The 24539-nt window shown below is 45.8% G+C and overlaps 1 protein-coding gene across 2 annotated transcripts in view; it reads left to right on the top strand.

The window, feature by feature from the left end:
* The first annotated feature begins 2922 nt into the window (after positions 1–2922).
* Positions 2923–24539, top strand: part of GSPT1 (G1 to S phase transition 1) — a 33535-nt gene continuing 11918 nt past the window's right edge. Inside the window, exons 1-10 of one of the 2 annotated variants that reach the window (XM_087729291.1) lie at positions 2923–3468; positions 14330–14374; positions 15645–15686; positions 16059–16283; positions 18389–18422; positions 19237–19314; positions 20782–20962; positions 22275–22429; positions 23122–23262; positions 24436–24529. In XM_087729291.1, coding sequence (XP_087585417.1) covers positions 3123–3468; positions 14330–14374; positions 15645–15686; positions 16059–16283; positions 18389–18422; positions 19237–19314; positions 20782–20962; positions 22275–22429; positions 23122–23262; positions 24436–24529 — 1341 coding nt within the window. In that variant the 5' untranslated portion in view covers positions 2923–3122. Of the gene's footprint in view, positions 3469–14329; positions 14375–15644; positions 15687–16055; positions 16284–18388; positions 18423–19236; positions 19315–20781; positions 20963–22274; positions 22430–23121; positions 23263–24435; positions 24530–24539 lie in introns of both variants that reach the window. The other variant, XM_087729290.1, reaches the window with a different exon arrangement.

The following is a 24539-nucleotide window of genomic DNA, read 5'->3' as shown; positions in this document are numbered from 1 at the left end:
ACAGTCCTCTCTAAGCGGTTTACAGAGTCAGCATATCACCCCCACAGTCTGGGTCCTCATTTTACCCACCTCGGAAGGATGGAAGGCTGAGACAACCCTGAGCCAGTGAGATTTGAACCGCTGAACTGCAGATAGCAGTCAGCTGAAGTGACCTGCAGTACTGCACTCTACCCACTGCGCTACCTCGGCTCTATAAGGGAACCTTTAGCTACAGGTAATCCTTGATTTACAGCCATAAGTCAATAATGAACTTTTCGTGAATAAGCAAGTGGATATTGAGTCAGACCTACTTTTTTTTACTTTTCTACCACAATTGTCAAGTGAATCACATAGTGAAATAAAATCCAGTCCCGTTCCCCCCCCCCCCCCTTGATTTGCTGGTCAGAAGCTGGCTGGGATGGTGACAAACAGCAACCGGTGACATTCATGGAAGTTTTCTTCCCAATTCTCAATAGCAATAGCAGTAGACTTATATACCGCTTCATAGGCCTTTCAGGCCTCTCTAAGCGGTTTACAGAGAGTCAGCATATTGCCCCCAACAATCTGGGTCCTCATTTTACCCACCTCGGAAGGATGGAAGGCTGAGTCAACCCTGAGCCGGTGAGATTTGAACCGCTGACCTGCTGATCTAGCAGTAGCCTGCAGTGCTGCATTTAACCACTGCGCCACCTTGGCTCAATGGCTACCAACCTCCCTTTCATGGAGGACCAGTATACTGCACAAGCCAGAAAGAGGGCTGTGAAAATATCTACAGACCCCTCACATCCTGGACATAAACTGTTTCAACTTCTCCCCTCGAAATGACACTTTAGGGCACTGCACACCAGAACAACTAGACAAAAGGACAGTTTTTTCCCCCTGAACGCCATCACTCTGCTTAACAAATTCCCACAACACTGTCAAATAATTCGTGACCCGTCAAAACCGCGGTCCACTAAAGCGCGCCCGATTAAAGCGCGTACCTGACGTCATCAGCAGCGCGACAAATAAAATTAAAAATAAATTAAATTAAAATTAAAATTAAATTAAAGCAAAGGGTTAGGTTAAGGTTAAGGGTTAGGGTTAGGTTTAGGGTTACATTAAGCGTTAGGGTTAGGTTTAGGGTTAGGTTAAGGGTTAGCGTTAGGTTTAGCGTTAGGTTAAGGGTTAGGGTTAGGGTTAGGTTAAGGGTTAGGGTTAGGTTTGGGGGGGTTAGGTTTAGATTTACGCGTTAATTTTAAGTTTACCGCTCACAGCATGCTGTTTTCGTCGCGCTGTGATGATGTCACGTACACGCTTTCGTCGAGCGCGCTTTAGTCTACCGCGGTTTTGTGGTGGAACCTAATAATTTACTAAGACTGTATTACTATTCTTCCTTCCTAGTATCTATCTCTCCCCACTTATGACCGTAACCATGTTGCTTTCAATTTACAGTTTTTTATTTGTTTCCTAGTACAATTTGATAGCTTATTAGTAACCTTGTCTATCCATAAGTGTTGTATCTTTTTATTCTTGATGAATGTATTTTTTTATCCTTATGTACGCTGACAGCATATGCACCAAAGACAAATTCCTTGTGTGTCCAATCACACTTGGCCAGTGAAGAATTCTCTTCTCTTCTATATTATACTTGCAAAGCCTGAAAAATCAGTTTACTCAATAAACTACATGGTTTTACTACTACTACTATATCACAGTGTCAAAACACGCTTCGTTTGAACTTTGGCTGAGCACAATACCTAAATCCCTGCCATTGTGATTTGTAAATGACGGCGGATCACTTATTTAAAAGCGCTCAGCGAACCATGATTCAGTCGGTTCTTAAAGCATACTGATGTGTTCAGTGAACCACAGTTTACTCAACACCGTTTTCAGGACCGGCATAAGTAAACTTTGGATGTGTTTTAAGTAAACTGAAATTTCATTGAACATTGAATTAGCAAGGCCGGCAAACAGCCACTATCGTTCAGCCTAACCTACCTCGCAGGGCTGCTGTAAGGATAAAATGTAAGAAAAAGACTTGTTCCAGGAAAGGCGAGTGAGAAATTAAAAAAAAACAAAATAAGTGTAACCACTTCACAGACTTGCAAAACATTTTATTCTTCTCATTCATTTTATTCAGCCTCTCCCTTTTTTGATGCAATTTCCATCAAATACATCCACCACCACTCAACTCCCACTTCCTTGCCGTAGCCTTAGATCTCCAAGGTCCCCTCCAACTCTGTCCTTCTATGAATCTACAATGGTCTCTTCCTTGAGCAGGGGGTTGGACTAGATGACCTCCAAGGTCCCTTCCAGCTCTGTGATTCTATGATTTTGTAAGGGTCTCCTGCATGAACAGGGGGTTGGACTATATGGCTTCCGTGGTCCCTTCCAACTGTCCTTCTATGATTCTGTAAAGGTCTCCCGCATGAACGGGGTTGGACTAGATGACCTCGACCTCCGTGGTCCCTTCCAACTCTGTCCTTCTATGATTCTGTAAGGGTCTCCTGCTTGAGCAGGAGGTTGGACTAGATGGCCTCCGTGGTCCCTTCCAACTCTGTCCTACGATTCTGATCTCTCCTTTGCAACAGAAATCAGAAAATTCCCATCATTTCTCTTTCTCGGGGGGGGGGGCGGGAGGGAGAAAGAAAGAGCGCGTGCGCAAGGCAAGGACCCGCGCGATGCCTGCTGGGGATTGTAGTTTTGCACAGAACTCGGAGGAATCCACGCCAGCTCCAGGGAGGGAGGGAGGGAGCGGAAAGAAAAAGAAAGGCAGCGAGTTGTGCTTCCCGTGCGGATCGGCTTCCCAGTCTCCAACTGGGCGGCGCGGCGCTTTTCGGGAGTTGTAGTCCTCGGACCGGCGGGCGCCCACGCGTCGCAAGGGCTGACGCGCGGACTCAGGACTACCGAGCGTCCAAGCGGCCCTCCCCGCGCCTGCGCACGGGAGACGAGGCGTACGGCAACCGAGGGTGGCCATACTGCGTCGGGGCGGTGGGGCACACGCGGAGCGTGGCCGGAGCGAAGGACCGGGGTCGCCGCCGCCTCAGCTGGTCGCTCGTCTCTCACCGCCGCCGCCTCTCCGCGCCTTTCCTCCTTCCCTTCCCCGCCGGGGAGGCGCTTGGGCCGCAGCAGAGAGGCTCGCGAGGGGCCGGGCGCACAAAATGGAGGCGAACGGCAGCGGGAGCAGCAGCGACTCGGCGCCCGATTGCTGGGACCAAGCGGACCTCGAGCCCGGGAACGCCGCCTCAGCCGCCGCCGGGGACGAGGAAGCCGCGGCGGCGCCCGGTTCGGCCCCGCTGGAGTCGGAAGAGTCGGAGGAGGAGCAGCTGCTGGGCGCGGCCTTCAGCCGGCACCTCAACGTCAACGCCAAGCCCTTCGTGCCCAACGTCCACGCCGCCGAGTTCGTGCCGGCTTTCCTGAGAGGAGGCCCGGGACAGCCCGCCACGCCGACGGCCCCGTCGCCCCCGCCGGGCTTGCCCACGCCGACAGCCCCGTCGCTGACACACGGTGAGCCCCGCGGAACGGCCCGACACTGGACGGGGGGCAGGGGGGGGGCTTAGTCCTTCCGGGGCACTTTGCTAAAAGCCCGTCCTCCTCCCCTCAATTAAGGCTGCCTAAGACCCTCCCCGCCCCCCATTATTGCCCAGGCATTTCTTGGGGGGTCCCTTCAGTCTTACTCCCCCCCCAAAGGGATTCAGGGGCACCTTTCTGAAAAAAAACCTACCCAATTAGGCTGCCTAAGACCCCCCCATTATTAAACACACACACCCCAATTATTGCCTAGGCAGTTCTTGGGGTTCCCTTCAGTCTTTTAATTTAATTCGCCCCCAATGGGATTCAGGGGCACCTTTGTGCCCCTGAATCCCTACCCAATTAGGCTGCCTAAAAAAACCCTACCCAATTAGGCTGCCTAAGACCCCCCCCATTATTAAACAACACCCCCCCCCAATTATTGCCCAAGCAGTTCTTCAGTCTTTAAATTCCTCTCTCAGTGTGATTCAGGGGCATCTTTCTAAAGTCCCCTCTGCCCAAGTAGACAGCCTAAGGACCCCCCCCCCCATTATTAAACACACACAAACACCCATTATTGCCCAATTAGGCTGCCTAAGACCCTCCCATTATTAAACAACCTCCCCAATTATTGCCCAAGCAGTTCTTCAGTCCTTAAATTCCCTCCCGCTGGGATTCAGGGACACCTTTCTAAAGCCCCCCCTGCCCAATTAGGCTGCCAAAGACCCCCCCCCCCATTATTAAGCACCCTCCATTATTACCCAGGCACTTCAGTCTTCTAATCCCCCTCCCCCATTCAGGAGCACCTTTCTAAAAAAAAACCTGCTCAATTAGGCTGCCTAAGACACCCCCATTATTAAACACCCCACTTTTATTAAAAACACACGCCCATTATTAAATACAGACCCCCCATTATTGCCCAGGCAGTTCTTGGGGGTCCTTTCAGTGTTTAAGTTCCTCTTTTGATTGGATTCAGGGGCACCTTTCTAAAGTCCCCCCTACCCAATTAAGGCTGCCTAAGCCAACCCCCTTCCCCATTATTGCCCTCTTCCTTGGGGTTCAGGCAGACTTCAGTGTTTTTAAGGGTCTCTCTTTGAATTCTCCACACACACCCCTCCAACAAGAACCTTGTAAGGAAGGTTACCCTGAGTCAGAGAGCCCCCCTTCCCAAGAACCACTGTGGGATGCCAACCTGGCCTTCCCCTCCACCCCAAGGGCATATATGTGGGGTGCTGCCCCTTCCCTCCCCCAGAATATATTGGAGTCGGCCTGGAAGAGGGTGGTTGCTTCTAAAGGATTTGAAAAGGTTGCTAACAAGATGGAGTTTCTCCCCGCACAAAAAGGCAGCTCAGCAGAGAAAGGATTCCCCTCTGGGGTTTCATCAACAACCCTACAAGGTAGGTCAAGGGATGTCCAACCTTGGCAAGTTTAAGACTGGGGGACTTCTACTCCCAGAATTCCCCAGCCACAGTTCCCTTAACTAAACCAGGGGTGTTCAACTGGCAGAGAACTCCTGGGAGTTGAAGACCCCCAAGTCTTAAAGTTACTAAGATTGGACACCTCTGGTTCAATTCTGGAAGTTGAAGACCCCAAGTTGCAGAGGTTGGACACCGCTGGTCTAAATCCAGGACGAAGAATAACCTCTTGGCCTGAAGACGAACTGGCTGGGAGAGGCTGGCCTTCCTGCTCCTTTCCCTTCTGAGAAGTAGACAGCTGGTTGCTTCCAAGATCGCTTGACCCATCTTTTCTGGGCCTCTGCCAAGGTGGCATGATTGGGGTTGCACTCCGAAACTCCCCAAGGGAGAAACCCATAGCTTGACCTAGTTCTTACCCATTTTGCCACCCTTGTCAGAGAAAGAGGGGGGGGGGAGTTAAAAAAAAGCCGAATGATCCTCCTAGCAGTACATTTTGAATAGTGGTGGGGAGGCCCTTTCTCTGGTCATCAAGGCCAGACTTTCCGGGGGACGTTTTCTGCCTCGAGCAAGCGTTGGGATGGTAGAGCCTCCGGGTGATTCTGCCAGACAGGTTCCCCTGCTTGTGATAGTAGAAGAAGAGCAATTCAGGCGTCTCTACTTGCAATGGCTGAGCCAAGGAATGACTCAGAGAGCAGCAGCACCCTCATGGCCGGTGATGCAATCTTGAATGGTGGAGATGTCACCTTTCTTTTGCCAGTAGAGAAAGTTGGGGGTGGGGTGGGGAGTATTTCCTGGTAGTCTCAACCGTTGCTGTGAAACCACTCAGAGGACTCTTCCATCAGAAGTCTTCAAACTTGGCAACTTTAAGACTTGTGGACTTCAACTCCCAGAATTCTCCAGCCAGCATAGCTTGCAGACTTCAACTCCCAGAATTCTCCAGCCAGCATAGCTTGCAGACTTCAACTCCCAGAATTCTCCAGCCAGCATAGCTTGCAGCATAGCTGGCTGGGGAATTCTGAGAGTTGAAGCACCTAAGTCTTAAAGTTGCCAAGTTTGGACACCCCTGTTCTTCTTCTCAAGCCACTCTTCAGTAAGAGATTTGGTTGGTGATCCTTTTTCTTGACTTTTCCCATAACACTTCTCCCCCCCCTCTTTGCTGTAAAACTCACTGCCTTTGAGATAAGATTAGGCTCAGGAAGGGACGCGGTGGCTCAGTGGCCAAGACAGCTCTCCAAGCCAGAGAAGGTCTGTGACTGTAAATCCACCCTGGAAAGATTTTGCTGGAGGTGTATGAGCAGAACTCACAGTCAATTAATCAATTTTTTGTTTGTTTGTTTGTTGGGATCAGGAGTTTGCTTCATGCTCTTGGGAAGCCTTGGTCAGAACAAGATAAGAGCATGAAAGCCATCTGGCTGGCTCTCTCAATCCAATCAACTTCACAGGGTTGCATTGGGGAAAATAGGCGAAGGGCCGTTTTGTTGGATATGATCGCCACCTTGATTTATTTGTATGAATAAGGGCAGGACATAAATAAGGGCAGCATCATGTCTCCTAGAGCAGTGTTTCTCAACCTTGGCAACTTGAAGATGTCTGGACTTCAACTCCCAGAATTCCCCAGCCAGCGAATGCTGGCTGGGGAATTCTGGGAGTTGGAGTCCAGACATCTTCAAGTAGCCAAGGTTGAGAAACACTGTCCTAGAGTTCTAGAAAGTCTTGAAAACCTTGGTTTGGTCCCAGGTCTGGAGTTGATGTTTTATTATTTGCCTAGGGTCCCTGTTCGGTTGATTTTGTTTATTACATCATTTTAGTCTGGGCTCTTTGGCCGATGAAGTGTTTCTAGTTGGGTTTGTTTTTACAAAACTAGATTTGTACGCTGCCCAGAGTCGATTAGAGTTGGGTGGCTAATAAGATTTGAAATAAGCATTTGTTTTATGGGGCAAACTCTTCAGTAAGTTAGATATGTAAAGAAATCCATTATACCCTGCAACAAGAATTGATTCCAAGTAGGGAAGACCTAGGGGGACATGACGGCTCAATGGCTAAGAACTCTGAGCATGTCGATGAGGAAGGTCGGCAGTTCAACGGTTCAAATCCCTAGCACTGCATAACGGAGGGAGCTCCCGTGACTTCTCCCAGCTTCTGCCAACCTAGCAGTTCGAAAGCACGTAAAAAATGCAAGTAGAAAAATAGGACCCACCTTTGGTGGGGAGGTAACGGTGTTCCGTGCGCCTGCTCTGTGTGCTTTCGGCATTGAGTCATGCCGGTCACATGAGCACAGAGACGTCTTTGGACAGTGCTGGCTCTTCGGCTTTGAAACTGAGATGAGCACCGCCCCCGAGAGTTGGGAACAACTAGCACATATGTGTGAGGGGAACCTTTACTTTTAGAGACCTGATTAGCTGGCTCTCTTTTTTTTTCTTTAATGTCAGATTATCTGTTGATCTGGTTCCTATGCTTATCAGGATTGTGCAAGCATACTTCTAGAGACTGCCCAATCATTTCTATTTTATTTATTTTTTAATCTTGCCAGCATCTGAACGAGCAGAGAAACTGAATCCAACATTTCATTCAAGTTGGAGATTTCTGGCTTGTTATAACCCAGTACGGGTCTTTAAAATATTGGAATCCAGGGCTTCATGCTTTTATTAACTTTATTAAATATTTAGCAAACTGCTTGGAGGTGCCCTACTTTAACTGTTGCTTCGGGGAGAAATTCTCCCAGTGAGACCATTTATTTAGCCGCTTGCTTGCATTACCCTGTTGTTTGATCTCCACGAGACAGAATTCTTCCAAGTGTTGTCTTTTCGAGGGACATCCAAAGCACAGGTATCCCATCTGCACGCGGAATAGCTCCGTTCCTGAAGACGTTTTGTGAAATGCCTTGTTTTTAATACGAAACCACTGATTTAGCATTTTGCAAACTTTCTGAAGGGTGGCTCAGTGGCTAAGACGCTGAGCTTGTTGGTCAGAAAGGTCGGCAGTTCAAATCCCTAGCGCCGTATAACAGTGAGCTCCCGTGCCTTGTCCCAGTTTCTGCCAACCTAGCAGTTCGAAAGCATGTAAAAAATGCAAGTAGAAAAATAGGAACCACCTTTGATGGGAACATCACGGCGTTCCGTGCGCCTCAGCATTAAGTCATGCCGGCCACATGACCACGGACAGTGCTGGCTCTTTGCCTTTGCAACAGAGATGAGCACTGCCCCCTAGAGTCGGGGATGACTAGCACATATGTGCGAGGGGAACCTTTACCTTTAAGCTTTCTGAGTTTGAAGTAAAAGTATTCTAAGTGGAAGCACTCCATTACCGACTTAAAAATGTTTCTAGAACACATTTAAGCCTCCCCTTCTTCCCTTTTTTGCACTCCCAACAGAAGCTTTCGTGAAATTCCACGCATCCTAACATTTTGCACACCTCTGCCAAGTGTGAGGATAGTAAACACACACGTTTGATTTAGTCACTCCCATGGGCACGAGTCTCAAGGCTAAAATAAAACCTTAGAATGACACTTAAGGATGCAGATATAAATCCTGTGTGAGTTTCTTTTTATGGGACCTATTTGCCAAAGAGGCAAGACAAGAAGAAAACCCAAGGGAATTAATCAAGGAGGGATTGATCCAACTTAGAATTAAGGGGAAATTTCCTGACAGTGAAAACAAATCAACCAATGGGACGGCTTGTCTTCAGGAGTTCGGAGTATTCCATCACTGGAGGCTTTTAACAAGAGAGTGGACAGCCAATTGTTGGAAATGCTCTAGCGTCCTTTGCTTCAGCAGTGGGTTCGACTAGATGACTTCCAAGGTCCCTTACAGCTCTGTTATTCTAAGTTACCCAAGGCAAGTTAGATGCCATCTGCTCTACACTGCAAAATTTGCACATGTGTTTGCTGCAATCTCAGGGTGGCAACAGGTCTGGCATCCCTTTTACTCCCATGTTGAACATAAGATACCAGTTTAATTGCTGACCGCATTACTCCTGGTGACACATGAAAGGCCTCTTATCAAGCAGTGTGCAGAAACACAGGCTGCACCTCTGATAAAGAGTGTGGAAGCAGACGGCTTAGCCCTTAAACAGATTGGCAGTGGGGTGCCCCCCAGGTTGCAGAAGTAAGGGAGGATGGGATTTAATGATCCTTGGTGGGACAAGAGCCGCAGGCGACCAGAAATTCATCCCAAGTCGGAATGTATGTATTTTCTGCAGTCCTATCCGCTAAATCAGCATTTCTCGTCTATTCAGGGTCAGTAAGTTGCTGACCGATTGTAATCTGTTTTGGGAGCAGATAGTCATCTGAAAGGGACGCACTGGCTAAGATGCTGAGCTTGTCGATCAGAAAGTTCGGCTGTTCGAATCCCTAGCGCCGTGTAATGAAATGAGCTCCTGTTATTTGTCCCAGCTTCTGCCAACCTAGCAGTTCAAAAGCAGGTAAAGAATGCAAGTAGAAAAATAGGGACCACCTTTGGTGGGAAGGTAACAGCGCTCCATGCGACTTCGGCATTGAGTCATGCTGGCCACATGACCACAGAGACGTCTTTGGACAGCGCTGGCTCTTCAGCTTTGAAACGGAGATGAGCACCGCCCCCTAGAGTCGGGAACGATAAGCACATATGTGCGAGAAGAACCTTTACCTTTTCCTTTAGTCATCTGAAGATTACAAATGTGATTTTGAACCAAAGAAAGTTGGGGGGGGGAAATATGAGGAATCTGCTAGCAGGACTTCCAACTAACAATTTTTATTAAAAACATAAATGACGTTATGTTTTTATATAACAAATTAAAAACATTTTGTGAGTGGCAGCTCATTTGACCAGATGCAGGCAACATAGCTCACCAAAACTGGTTCCTCTTCAGTAAAATTTGGGGAAAGTACTGAATTATTTCCCCCATCATAATAACACCTCTCTCCTCCTATTGACTCTAATTGGACTTCATTAACTGCTTAGCTTTACCTTGGACCGGATTCAATCGTGAGAGGGAAGGTGATTCCTGTTTTTCTGCTTAGTGTGTGTGTGTGTCTGTCTGTCTGTTTGTCTCTTTGGTGCCACTTGCTTCTGTCTTTGCAGAATGGCAGTCATAATTGATAATGTAGACCAGGGTAAGGCTCTCTAACTGGATTCTAAGAAAAGGCACAAGAAGGAGAGATTGCTTGGGAATAAAGTAACTTTTTCAGAGCTATGATTCCTAAAATTAGGAGATAATCTCTCTCTGTAAAGGTAAAGGTTCCCTCTGCACGCTTGTGCTAGTCGTTCCCGACTCTAGGGGGCGGTGCTCATCTCCGTTTCAAAGCCAAAGGGAGCCAGCACTGTCCGAAGATGTCTCCGTGGTCATGTGGCCGGCATGACTTAACCCTGAAGACGCACGGAACGCTGTTACTTTCCCACCAAAGGTGATCCCTATTTTTCCACTTGCATTTTTTTACGTGCTTTCGAACTGCTTGGTTGGCAGAAACTGGGACAAATAACGGGAGCTCACTCCAGTAGGCCGCCCTGGGGATTCGAACCGTCAAACTGCCGACCTTTCTGATCGAGAAGCTCAGCATCTTAGTCACCGAGCCACCACGTCCCTATAAAAAGATGCGTTTCTGTCTCTATGTAGACCCAGCCAATTGCTAACTGAAAGTTACACATATGCCGTCTCTTAGTGAAAACTGCCTATACCTATGTAAGTAGAAGTTTTTATCAGAGGTCACATCATGTCTTTGAGGATGGGAACTACAGATGGTCCTCAACTTAACAACCATTCATTTAGTGACCAAAGTTACAGTAGCTCCTTCCTCCTCCTATTTTCCCCCTAATAACGAGTAATCCCACCCCTTGTCATGGCTAAGGCAGAATTTGAACCGAGAGTCTCCTGCCTTTACCACTAGGCCAAATTGACGTCTTTGGGAATCTTGTGTTTAGAAAACTATATCAGCCCAGGTTCTTATTAGATGTGCTTTTTTTTCCAAAACCATTTCTAACCTGTTGGAAAGGTTTGGAATTTGTTGTTTTTCCTTTTGCCTTCAAGTCAGTCTTAATTCCTGACGATTGCCTAGATAAATTCCGGCTGTTTTGTGGGCAGTATTTTTAGAAAGCTTTTTCCTTAGAGCTGGGAAGGAATAACCTGCTTAAAAAATAAATAAATCAGAATTGCATTTTTTTAAAAAACCTGATCCAAATAACCAGGCCTTTCCTTCTCCAGGAAAAGCACAAAATTTCCATTTGTACTTGAACATCTTATGAACCCTCTCTGGAACATCAGTGGTAGTACACATGTTCCACAGCTTTAAAAACAGCCACACCTAATTGATGTACTAGTCCCTGCTTCGAATTGATGTCTGAAATCATCCGTCTGGTCTAAATTTCCACGTTCCATGTTTAATCTCACTGGTCTTCTGACAAGTATTCCTCAATTGGGGCTTATATTTTCATGGTAGAACTGTTGTTAGTTTTCATTTGTTGTTATCCGTTTGTTGCATCGACATAAACACTGGGGACTGATGTGCTTTGATCACTTTGTGTTATCCTCACAAGCGTGTGAGATGGATTTGGCTGACACCCATGGGCATTTTGGCATCTTGGCATTTTGAATCTGGATCTCCCTGAGTCTTAGCCCATCATAAACAGGTATTTATATAACACACACGTGTCCATTAATTAAGTTCTGAAAACAAATAGGAATATTATCCTTAGATGGTCTGAAAATGGAGGAAGAGCTTCAATTCAAACTCGCTGATCTTTACATAGAGGAAGCAAATGCCTTTTTTACAAGTTGGGTAGGACATGTGTCCACTGTTTGTACCAAAAAAAATCCTCTGCAAAGAGAATGGAAAGATTTAAGTATTTATTGCAGTCAGGTTGTGCAATAGTCACACACAGAATTACTTAACAGAATTTATTTACAGCATGGCTGCTTCTAATATGTCGCACACATCTTGCCTTTCAACAGAGTTGACGTAACTTTTATTCTGCTCTTCCAAAAGAATATGGAGTCATAATCCTCCTGCCTTGGTAGTTGTCAAGGGTTAATTCCATGAAACTGGTCCCTAGCACCAAAAAGGTTGGGGACCGCTGGTATAGGATCTTGTGCCAGGCGCAGAGGGTTGAACTAGAGCAGTGGTCACCAATTGATGATCCGTGGATCACTGGTGGTCCGCAGAAAAATTATTTGCATTTTTTTTATATCGCAACTAAATCAGGGGTCCTCAAACTACGCCCCCTGGGCTGGATATGTGCAATGAACGCTTGTGTTGCTGCAGAGAGTCTCCCCCTTTGGGGTCTTTTTGTGTAGGTCGGAGGGGGGCAGAAATTCTGGCTTGGGGTCTGCTTCAGCCTCCTGGTGGGGGGCTTTGGGCGAAGGCTGGAGGGAAGAGCCGCTGGTGGCGAAGAACCGGAGGGCCTCGTTCCAGTGGGGCTGCATCATGGCCTGGAACTGGCTGACCATCTCAGCCCGCTGAGCCTCCAGGGGCTGGTCCCTGGCCTTGCACTCCTGCAGGTCTTCCCTCTGCTTGGAAAGCCTATGCTGGTAGTCCTCAGTGAGGTGCTTCTGCTGAGCCTCCTCCTCGGTCAGATCCAATTTGAACTGAGCTCTTTTGCCAACTTTTTCTCCTGGTGGCTGCTTAGCTCCAGCAACTGCTTCCTGTTGGGGCCCTAGTGAGCCCCAAGCGGGCAGGCGAGGAGTGGATGGGAGGGGATGGGCGAGTAGAGGCTGGCAAGGCGCCCCTTGATGTGAGTGACCTCAAGTTGGCCACGCCCGCCCAGTCACATGGCCACCTAGCCACGCCCACCCAGCCGGTCATTAGGCAGATCATATGAGTGATCTGCGGGATTTAAAATTATGAATTTAGTGGTCCCTGAGGTCCGAAAGGTTGGTGACCCCTGAACTAGAAGACTTCCAAGGCCCCTTCCAGCCTTGTCATCCTGTTTCACTGATAGCTAGACTGCTTTGGACAGAGCCAAGGTGGCGCAGTGGTTAAATGCAGCACTGCAGGCTACTGCTAGATCAGCAGGTCAGCGGTTCAAATCTCACCGGCTCAGGGTTGACTCAGCCTTCCATCCTTCCGAGGTGGGTAAAATGAGGACCCAGATTGTTGGGGGCAATATGCTGACTCTCTGTAAACCGCTTAGAGAGGCCTGAAAGGCCTATGAAGCGGTATATAAGTCTACTGCTATTGCTATATTGCTATAGTGCCTTAGAGCCCAGTTTGAGCCCACGTAGGTCAGTTGGGTAGCTTTCTGCATGCCATGCTTGCAAACAAATTGGCCACAGAGAAAACAGGAGATGGTGATTATTTATACTTCAGTGAGCGGTAGTGAAACTGGGTTTTTCCACCCCCTGTTCAAAGACACGCACAAGGAAGACCTTGGAGGTGTTTAATTTCGTGCTTTGAACCATTCCGGGGAACCGACAGCCTTTTAGGTGTTACTTAGCGGCAACACCCCTGCAGCCCTAACCAACATAGACAATTACGAGGAACGCTGGAAGGTATAAGTCAACAACATCTAGAGAAGCAGGTTTCATGTTGTAGTCTGGTTTATTCCTCCTGCTACGCCCGTAAGATTGCCTGGTTTTACGTTAATGATGGGGTAAGAAAACGTCGTCCCCATCCATCTCTGAGTTCTGGTTTAAGTGTACCGTATTTTTATGAGTATAAGATGCACTTTTTTCCCCTCAAAAAAAAAAAGGTGGAAACTCTGGGTGCATCTTATACACCGAGTACAGCATTTTTGGCCTCCCGAAACACCGCCCCTTCACCAAAATGGCCCTGCATAGCCTTTAGGAGGCTTGCAGAGAGTTCCTGGGGGCTGGGGAGGGCAGAAATGAGGGGGAAATGGGCTGTTTTTTGCTCAATTTTGCCCCCCCCCCAGGCTCCAGGAGCACTCTATAAGCCTCCTAAATGCTATGCATGCCCTTTTTTTTGACAAAAAATGGGCCCATTTTCACAAGAAACAGGCTGTTTTTTGCTTGTTTGGGGGGGGGGGGTAGCCCCCACCAGCACTCTATAAGCCTCCTAAAAGCTATTCATGTCCTTTTTTTGAAAAGAAATGGGCCCGTTTTCACAAAAAAATGGGCCATTTTTGGGAGGTGTGCAGAGTGCAAAAACTTTCCTTTTTAATTTGCCTCTTCAAAATCCCGGTGCATCCTATACTCCAAAAAATACAGTAGTTTTCAAAAGTTTAATCTGACTAGTTCTAATGTTTCAGCGTTTTATTTTCTGACCTGTTTAATAATTTATAAGCCGCCCTTATAGGTGAGATGAGCTGCGTAACCTTTTATTTAAAAAAATAAATAAATGCTTGGTAAGGATTCCAATTGTCCTCTTGATTTCAGAGTCCTGACTATTCAAAGAATAGGAGAAGATCACACCAGCTTCGCTTTTCCTTCTGAACAGTGGCTAGTTTTGTTCTCCAGTTTTTCCCTGGAGTTGCATCAAATACTGATTTCAGTGTCGATTTTTTTCTTTTTTGAAGGGGCCTCGGCAGAATCGTCACAAGAAGACCTGCCGTCTTGTGAAGGTAACGTATTATCTTTTGTGCGTGTTTGTGTGAAACAAATTTGTGGAGCCTTCACACAGTTAGAAGCAATCTAGAACACCATAGGTCCTCTAAGTGAGACCTGCCCACCCACTCTTGGCCTTCTGAAAGGACCACAGTACCTGGCTCGGGGCACCAATGCAGGTATTTCATGTTGGAGGTGGCTAGTGAATTAAAAAGAAGACCCTTCCCCATCCCGTTGTGTACTGGTTCTTCCTGTTCTGACCCCCTCCTCCATCCAGTAATGACTGCCGAGACAAGCTTAACTGGAATGTACTTTAATAGCAAGAAACCAAAACCTCGGTGGCTGAAAGCCAAGCATAACAAACAGATAAGGACCTTGGCAGCAACTCAGACAAACTCAGGCAGCAATAAACACAGATAAGGCTTGGCAGCAATCCAGCCTGCTAAGCTCACAGTAATGTCCTCCGACATTCAATTCCTGCGTTGACTTCTGCAAAGAGGGGCATGTGCACAAGTAGTTTTTTATAGTCTGGAGAGGAGCCTAATGACCAGGAGCTGAGCGCAATTACCTCCTGTAATTGCGCAATTGTTCCTGATGCCTAGTAGCTCTTCGATGGCGTGCATCCAGGAACAACTCACTACTGGCCTCCGGCTCATTCTCCCTTGTCTCCTCCCCACTGGTCCAAGGCTCTGGTGCCTCCTGGTGGCCAACCAGCCTCTGTGCACCCTGCTCGGAGTCAGAACCCTGTCCAGGGTCCTCCACATCCTCCAGAGCCAACTCAGAGGGCCCCTCGCTGTCGGAGTCTGGTGGCAGCTCCAACGGCTCCTGCTGGGCCCCAAGAGGTTCCTATCTTAGCTCATTTTTGTTAATGTAATGTTTTATATTTTTGCTTGTGTTGTGTTGTAAACCACCCAGAGTTGCTTGACAGTGAGATGGGCAGCATATGCATTTAATAAATAATGGTAATTACAGTGCCAGTAGTCATAGGAGCCTTGGGCGCAATCCCAAAACGATTGGAGCACCTCTTGACCACCCTTGGCATTGACGATTAGTCAGTTGCGAAAGGCAACTCTTGCTTCACCCAGCTGACATCCTGCGAGTATCACTGCAACAGCGCCAACCCTCCGCATTTGACTCTAGAGGTGGGCAGAAATGCCAAATCCAGTCTGAGCATCTGGCTGACTGCGCAGTGAACAAATGACGATTGGTCCACCGCTCAAAAGGAACACAAGCTGGGACGACTGAGCTGATGCAACCTCTTTAACCTGCTTCTTTCTATTCTTCTAGGGTCAAACGTTGCCATTGGTATGGAAATCTCCGAACCAGTTGGTAAGAAACCACTGTTTACTAAAAACTTTTATGGTCTGGAGGTTGTTTTCAGCATTCCTACCACTGTAGTTGGAAAAGAGCTTCTGTGTTAAAATAACCAAACCTTACGAATAGTAGCTTGCTTTACATTATTTACTTACAATCAGCCTCCAAGGGGTTGCTGCAAAAGTGAGGTTTCAAATGTGTGTCTCTCCCCGCCCCCAAAAAAAGTAGGGAAATAAAAAAGTAGGAAAATAAATAAAAAGTGGAACTTAAAACAGGCACCTGTTCTGTAGCCTTGCTAAACCTTCCCTTCTCCTGCCCAGCCCTTTCCAGGAAAGCTACTCAAAAGCCTTTCTCTCCGTCAAGTAACGGTTTCTTCCATCCCAGTAGAAAATGGAGAAACGGAAATGTCTCCCGAGGAATCGTGGGACCACAAAGAAGAAATCATTGAATCTGAATTAGCAAGTGGCCCTTCCGGTGACGCGGGGCCCATCGAAGAGAGCACCCAGGAGATGACGGAGGAAGAGGAGGAGATGCCAATACCCAAATCCATTGTGGCTCCCCCGGGTGCTCCCAAGAAGGAACATGTGAACGTGGTGTTCATTGGACACGTAGGTAAGTTCCTCTAGAGAGCCCCCGAGACGACTATGAAGCCAATATTCAGACATTGTTACCTTCTGTTTCTCCACGAACTTGGCTCCCTAATTACTACAGGAGAAAAGCAGGCAAAACGGAGGCAGAGGGGGGGGCGGGGTTAAGCTTTGAAACGGAGATGAGCACCGCCCCCTAGAGTCAGGAACGACGAGCACATATGTGCAAGGGGAACCTTTTCCTTTAGTCGTCTGAAGATTACAAATGTGATTTTGAACCAAAGAAAGTGGGGAAAGAAATATGAGGAATCTGCTAGCAGGACTTCCAACTAACGATTTTTATTAAAAACATAAATAACGTTATGTTTTTATATAACAAATTAAAAACATTTTGTGAGTGGCAGCTCATTTGACCAGATGCAGGCAACATAGCTCACCAAAACTGGTTCCTCTTCAGTAAAATTTGGGGAAAGTACTGAATTATTTCCCCCATCATAATAACACCTCTCTCCTCCTAGTGACTCTAATTGGACTTCATTAAATGCTTAGCTTTACCTTGGACCGGATTCAATCGTGAGAGGGAAGGTGGTTCCTGTTTTTCTGCTTAGTGTGTGTGTGTGTCTGTCTGTCTTGTCTGTCTGTCTGTCTCTTTGGTGCCACTTCTGTCTTTGCAGAATGGCGGTCATAATTAATAATGTAGACCAGGGTAATGCTCTCTAACTGGATTCTAAGAAAAAGCACAAGGAGGAGAGATTGCTTGGGAATAAAGTAACTTTTTCAGAGCTATGATTCCTAAAATTAGGAGATAATCTCTCTCTGTAAAGGTAAAGGTTCCCCCTGCACGTGTGTGCTGGTCGTTCCTGACTCTAGGGGCAGTGCTCATCTCCATTTCAAAGCCAAAGAGAGCCAGGGCTGTCCGAAGATGTCTCCGTGGTCATGTGGCCGGCATGACTTAACCGTGAAGATGCACAGAACGCTGTGACCTTCCCACCAAAGGTGGTTCCTATTTTTCTACTCGACTTGGCTCCCTAATCTACTACAGGAGAAAAGCAGGGAAAACGGTTGGCGGAGTTAAGCATGTGATCAGTTTAGGGTAGTTGCATTGCCACAAACAGCCCAAGTCCAACCCCTTTTGAACTCTTGTGCCTTCTGTGGCACCAATTCACTTTAGTTGTCGAGATTCTTGTGTATAGGCTTAAGCCAGGGGTATCAAACTCAAGGGCCACATTTTGCGCACGGGGTGCTTAGATCTGGCTCACGGGGCCACCCTGGAAACACCAGCACCCGGTGCCTCTGCCAGCAAAATCGGAGCTCGGGAAGGCCTCCTGCACCTCTCCCAAGTCCCGTTTTCAGCTGCGACAGCCTCCTGCAGCTCTCTGCCCAGCGAAAACGGAACTGGGCCGAGCTCTGTTTTTCATTGGCAGTGCACTCGGGCCACCCCTGGCGCTCCTGACACGAGTGGTGTTGAACTGGCCACACCCCCTCAGTCCTCCCGAGGTGAAACTCAACCCTGATGCAGCCCTCAATGAAATAGAGTTTGACACCCCTGCCTTAAGCAATAAATCTTTGAACTGCAACCTAATGCATGGTCCTGCTCCTTTGCATTTCTAGGTGTATTAAAGGATTGCGGTAAGGAAGTAGACTTTCAGATGTTGAAATGCAATTTCCCAGCATCTGTCTTCCTGGCTGAGGGTGCAGGGAGTTCTAGGTCGGGAACATTGTTGAGCCAGAGGTGGCATGCCTGTAAATAAATAGAATATGTTTGGTTTTTACAGTTTAAGTCCCTGAAAAAAAACTGGTTTGTTTGATCGATTATGTGCCATTAACTTGTTTTTAACTGCTAGTTGACATAAATGGGTAGACCACGTCGATAGATTAAAAAATGGTTCACATACCAATTGTAGTAGAATCGGTGCTACTTATCAGAAATGACCCAAATATGTAATCTGAACAAGATGCTTCTTCAGAAAGAGAAGAATTCCATCCTAAGTTATTAGCTCTCTGTGATTATATAGGACAAAAGCATATGATGATGGGAAAATCAAGTCCTTTCCAAAAAAAAAAGAATTGAATAGCTTAGCTGCTCACGAAAAGCTAATTTTAAACCTCTTTTGTCTATCTTGTTTTTAGATGCTGGAAAATCAACAATTGGAGGGCAAATAATGTAAGTAATTTTTTTCCCCAAATACATACTCGATTCAGTCATCTTAAGCTTCCTTAAATTGACTTTTTAGTCTGAATCAAAAGGTATAATTATAATCAAAGAACACTGCATCTGAAGCACTTTTATTATAAAATAAGTTTCTATTTTTGTGAGAGCTTGTTAAAAAATGGATAGGCATTACTGCTGTTCTCTCCACTTTTGTAATGTGTCACCTCTTGATCTTCCCAATTTGTTCTGAGGAAAAAAATTTTGGGGAAAAAACACTATATGCAGTTGCATGTTCTTGAAACTATCGACTGGCCAAAGGGGTTTCAACTGAAGCCATTTCATTCCTTAGTCTTTGACTTACAAGAATAATGGATCCTTCCCATTATTTTCATAAGTTGTGACAGTTGCAAAATGGGTCACCCATCTGACCAATCTAATCTTGCAACCTTTTTGTGGTGGCCATTAAGCAAACACTGTGGTGGTACAGCAAAATACGCTCGGCGTAAAACAAAACAAACGTTTTTTTAAATTGTGATTATGTGATCATTGGGGCAGTGCCAATGATCCAAAATGCAGATCAGTTGCCGAGCACTCAAAATTTGGTCACGTGACTTCAGGGCGGGCCATTGGAATGTTGGAACTGGGTTATAAGAGCCTTTTGGGACAGGATCCATCATAACTTCAGACGCTCACTAAGTGGCTGGTCATAAGTCAAGGAAACCTGTACTTACTCTTTTTTTAATTAAAAAAAAAACCCTGCAACTCTACTGAAACTGCTTTCTACATGTGTTTCTTCTTCATATCTCACGCACCAAATTCTTTTCAGGTATTTGACAGGCATGGTTGATAAAAGAACGCTTGAAAAATATGAAAGAGAAGCTAAAGAAAAAAACAGAGAAACCTGGTACGAAGCCTACATTTTTTAAAAATTTTAACCCACTTTAAATGATGATAGCCTCATGTCCTCCAGATGTGCTTGACCCAGCTTTCTTGAATCTCTTGAGTCTTTGAACTGGAACCTAGCTTGCCCACTTTGGAAGATAAGATAAATTGTACATCAAGATAAAAATTAGGGAAAACGGATGCAACAGGCTAAATGCAACTTCTAGGTTGTTTAGTTATGGAGCTAGCTGGAAAAGGGGGAGCAGAAGTGAATGGGCTGCATGGGTGCTAAGCTTACTTTCTCGGGGGATTCTGGAAGTTGAAGTCCACGCCTCTTAAGGTTGAGAATCACTGAATTATATTTCTGACACTCTGAGCATTGTCTGCACAAGGAATGGGTGTCATGCCAATTAAAAACTGTAATCATTTCTAAAACCTGCCCCCTGCCTGCTTGAGGAATCCCCTGTGTTGGTACAGTGTCATTACAAATCATTTCAATTTAGGTTCTTGCTCAGTTAATTATAAATTTGATTTATAATCGTACGGCTCCATCCACTGGGAAAAGCCCCAAGAGGAAAATTAGCTCTTCTGCCAAGTTCTTAGCAGCTAAGAAAAGTCTCTTTGCCACCGGGAGGAGACAGTGAGTTGGCAAACACCCAATAAACAATAGACAGAGTCTTATAAGTCAGTAGAATCAAAGTTATCCTGAGAGAATAAGCCACACGGAGTAGATTTCCCATAGGAAAGGATTAGCAACACCTTGGATCTGGTTATTCCTTGAAAAAGATAACATGAAGAAACCTGTAAGCTGAACTGAGAAATGGATAACTACAACCTAGAATGCCGTTGCAATCTACCCTGTGTGTGTTGTGTGTATCTATGTATTTGCCATTCATAACAGATGTACAAAGGGGGTGTGGCTTCGATCACATGGTTGTGGCCACCATCTTGACTAGTTTTACCTCTCCTGCCTTGCATCCCATTTCCTGAGTCGCATGCCAGAGCCCAAAACAAAATCCACAACTGCACAGAACAAGAACGTCCAGCCTTGGCACACTTTTAAGACTTGTGGACTTCCAACTCCCAGAATTCCCTAACCAGCTTGTCTAGCTGGGAAATTCTGGGAATTGAAGTCCTCATGTCTTTTTAAAAAGTTGCCAAGGTTGGACACCCCGAAAAAGTTGCCAAGGTTGGACTGCCCGAAACAAAATCCACAACTCCATAGAATAAGTGTCCAGCTAAGACTTGTGGGCTTCAACTCCCAGAATTCCCTAGCCAGCTTGACTGGTTGGTGAATTCTGGGAATTGAAGTCCCCCCAGGTCTGTAAAAAGTTGCCAACGTTGGACACCCCTGGTGTAGAAGCATTTAACTTAGTTGTTGGAAAGGATGAGAACGTTCAGATAGGTTCTAGAGTAGCATCTCTTAAATTTACCTGAGAACGATCAGTTTTATAACAGCTATTTCCTTTCTTATTATTTTTTTTATTAGGTATCTCTCTTGGGCCTTAGACACAAACCAAGAAGAACGGGACAAGGGGAAAACGGTGGAAGTAGGCCGTGCCTATTTCGAAACAGAAAAGAAACACTTCACAATTTTAGATGCCCCAGGGCATAAGAGCTTTGTTCCAAATATGATCGGCGGTGCTTCTCAAGCTGATTTAGCTGTATTGGTAAGAAGCCATTTTTGCCTACGGGCCGATTGGAAAACTTTTCATTCATCTCCATTTCTTTGTATAGTTATGTTCTTTGTTTTATAATCGCCCAGTAGCTGGTAAGCGCTCTCTGAAAAATTAACACGAAAGCAGATTAAAGAGATATAACAAAAATGTGTAGATGTTAGATTCTCTTATCAATCTTTGAAAAGTCCTCATACTGTAGAAATAAGAAAATGAAGCAGTGTTTTTTGGTATGGTCTCAAGTTACTAACAGGTGAAAAGCTGAGGTTGTCTATGTATTAATATTAATAATAATATTAATACTGGTGATGTCGAGTTTTGCCTTTATGTTTTTCAGTTTGTTGTCTATTGTCATTGTGTTGTTCATTTTTCCTATTAACTCCAGTAATCTATATATATAAAAATGGCTCGCTGTGATTGTGTATGTTCCAGCATAACTCTGGAACGCTTTGAGCAATTTCAACCAAATTTGGTACACAGATAGCAATAGCAATAGCAGTTAGACTTATATACCGCTTCATAGGGCTTTCAGCCCTCTCTAAGCGGTTTACAGAGTCAGCATATTGCCCCCAACAATCTGGGTCCTCATTTTACCCACCTCGGAAGGATGGAAGGCTGAGTCAACCGTGAGCCGGTGAGATTTGAACAGCCAAACTGCAGAACTCCAGTCAGCTGAAGTAGCCTGCAGTGCTGCATTTAACCACTGCGCCACCTCGGCTTACTCTCTGGAGAAAAATACTGTGGGGGTAAGACACCCGTAACACCCCTCAGGGTGGGTATTTTATTAAGATACAGCCTGTTATGCCTTCAAATTGGCTTCTACTGTACAGCCATAAAATTGCTTCTACTGTACAGCGCAGTGGAGTTGCCATGGTAATGGCTTCACAGTACTCCACAAGGGGGCTCCTCTGGTAAAGGGAAAAATCCTTGAAATTAGAAATTTCATTTGGTCCGGACATTTTCCTCCAATAAATAAATACTCGGACAACGCCAGGTTTTCAGCTAGTAAAATTATAAAAATGACTATTTAATCGTTGTGCCACAGCACGCTATAAAAGAAGTGTTTGAGCACTTTTCAGCTCACCGTGTATCTGTTAAGGAGATTGATATTGTGAAACTGGGAGCAGTGACAAAAATTGCTCAGAACTGCCCCGAATGGGCTTGTCGGGATTCTCAGCATAAAACATTAAAACAAAGCCTTTTGGTTTGAGAGCTGCCTTGTCATCTTCCTCATCTCCTGCCCAAACCAGGTTGCATTGTAGCCAAACCTTCCAAATCTTTTAACTGGACTTCTTCTTTCCATCAGGTAATCTCTGCGAGAAAAGGAGAATTTGAAACAGGTTTCGAGAAAGGAGGGCAGACCAGGGAGCACGCCATGCTAGCAAAAACAGCCGGTGTAAAACACTTAATAGTTCTCATTAACAAAATGGATGACCCAACTGTGAACTGGAGCAACGAAAGGCAAGTCTTTGTGTTTAGTTTTGTGCTAAAGTTGGATGTTTAAGAGTAGCCAGCTTTTGCCTGGCATTTGTAGAAAATGGTTCAAAACCTTGGTGCATCTTATACTCCAAAAAATCTTGAGTTAAAAGGGGTGGGATTTGACCAGTCCGGGCGAACAGGTAGCTCTGACGATCAGCTTGGGAGTGAACTGATTCACTCTGACGACCTGATAGGCCCTCCCGCCCATGCTGTTTCCCTACCTTTATCTTCTCGGGTGATCCACGTGGCAAAGCGGATTATCATGCCTCAGCTGTGTTAGTCCCCTCAAAGTAATGCGGAAGCCAAGGTTTCTTTAAACTCCGTGTGCGCGCACAGCGAAGGGTGTGCCAAACGGGTTGTTAAGCTGGCAGGATCTCACCCCCGGTTGAGTCTTAGGGGTCTGTGGTCACGTAAGGCAGTGGTCTCCAACCTTGGCAACTTTAAGACTTGTGGACTTCAACTCCCAGAGTTCCTCAGCCAGCAATACTGATGTATTAAAGGAGATCTGTGTTGAAGAAAAGGTTGGGAGCTACTGATGTAGATGCTGTCGTTGTGCAGCCGACAACATTGTACCCCCAAATGCTCTAATTTCCTACCCAACATCTTGTGATAACGTGGCTTCATGGCTCTTCTCAACACCTAATATTTTTTCTCCCCTGCGCCCGATCTTTCAGGTATGAAGAATGTAAAGAAAAACTGGTGCCATTCTTGAAGAAAGTGGGGTTCAACCCCAAAAAGGACATTCACTTCATGCCCTGCTCGGGACTCACCGGAGCGAATCTCAAGGAGCCATCTGACTTCTGCCCTTGGTATATGTAAGTGTCTCCTTGAACGGGGTCCCTGCTTTGCCACAATTTTTTTTCCTAAGGTAAAGGTTCCCCTTGCACATCTGTGCCAGTCGTTCCCAACTCTAGGGGGCGGTGCTCATCTCCGTTTCAAAGCCGAAGAGCCAGCGCTGTCCGAAGACGTCTCCGTGGTCATGTGGCTGGCATGACTGAACGCCCAAGGCTCACGGAATACTGTTACCTTCCCACCAAAGGTGGTTCCTATTTTTTCTACTTGCTGTCAGTAAGGACAGTGGGTTGCTGCAGGCATTACTGCCGGTTCAGCGCGCAAAAAATTCTTACCCCCACAGTATTTGTTTCCAGAGAGTAAGTCGCCTGTGTACCAAGTTTGGTTGAAATTGCTCGAGGCACTCCAGAGTTATGCTGGTGCACGCACACATGCACGCACGGAGCTGTTAAAATCAGTGGTAGTCAACCTGGTCCCTACCACCCTGTTCCAGCTTTCATGGTGGGCGGTAGGGGTTTTGTCCAATACTGAAGCACTTTCCTTTTTTTAATTTAATTGACTTCCCTACTTTATAAATCACCATTACTGTGGAACCAGTGGGCAGTTAGAAAATTTTACTACTAACAGAGATACAAAAGTGGGTGGTAGATATAAAAAGGTTGACTACCCCTGGTTTAGATAGATAGATAGATAGATAGATAGATAGATAGATAGATAGATAGATAGATAGATAGATAGATAGATAGATAGATAGATAGGTGATAGATAGATTAGATAGATAGATAGATAGATAGATGATAGATAGATGATAGCTAGATAGATGATAGATAGATAGATGATAGCTAGATAGATAGATAGATGATAGATAGATAGATAGATAGATAGATAGATAGATAGATAGATAGATAGATAGATAATAGACAGAGATAATAGATTATATAGATTGATTGATTGATTGACAGATTGATTTGTGGCTAAAGTGCTCTGTTCATTGAGTTCTTCATGTTCTCTGCAGTTGCTGGTAAAAAGGCCTAATTTATACCTGCAGCCTCATCCTCTACCTTAACTTGATTATCTCTCACAAAGAATCTTGCTGTGTTTAGATGTCAGTTGCACCATGGATGGAAATTTTGTCCATCATCAAAAACATTCTATAGATTTTGATCCTGTATTCCTCTTTTGTTTTTCTCCCCCAGTGGGCTACCATTTATTCCATATCTGGATAACTTGCCAAACTTCAACCGATCAGTTGATGGACCAATCAGGCTGCCAATTGTTGATAAATATAAGGTACTTAACT

The sequence above is a fragment of the Thamnophis sirtalis genome, unplaced genomic scaffold, assembly GCF_051295495.1.
Source record: "Thamnophis sirtalis isolate CommonGarterSnake01/CBP01778 unplaced genomic scaffold, rThaSir2_p1.2 scaffold_14, whole genome shotgun sequence".
NCBI lineage: Eukaryota > Metazoa > Chordata > Lepidosauria > Squamata > Natricidae > Thamnophis > Thamnophis sirtalis.
The sequence above is the reverse complement of the archived record's forward strand: the minus strand, read 5'-3'. Positions and strand labels throughout refer to the sequence as shown.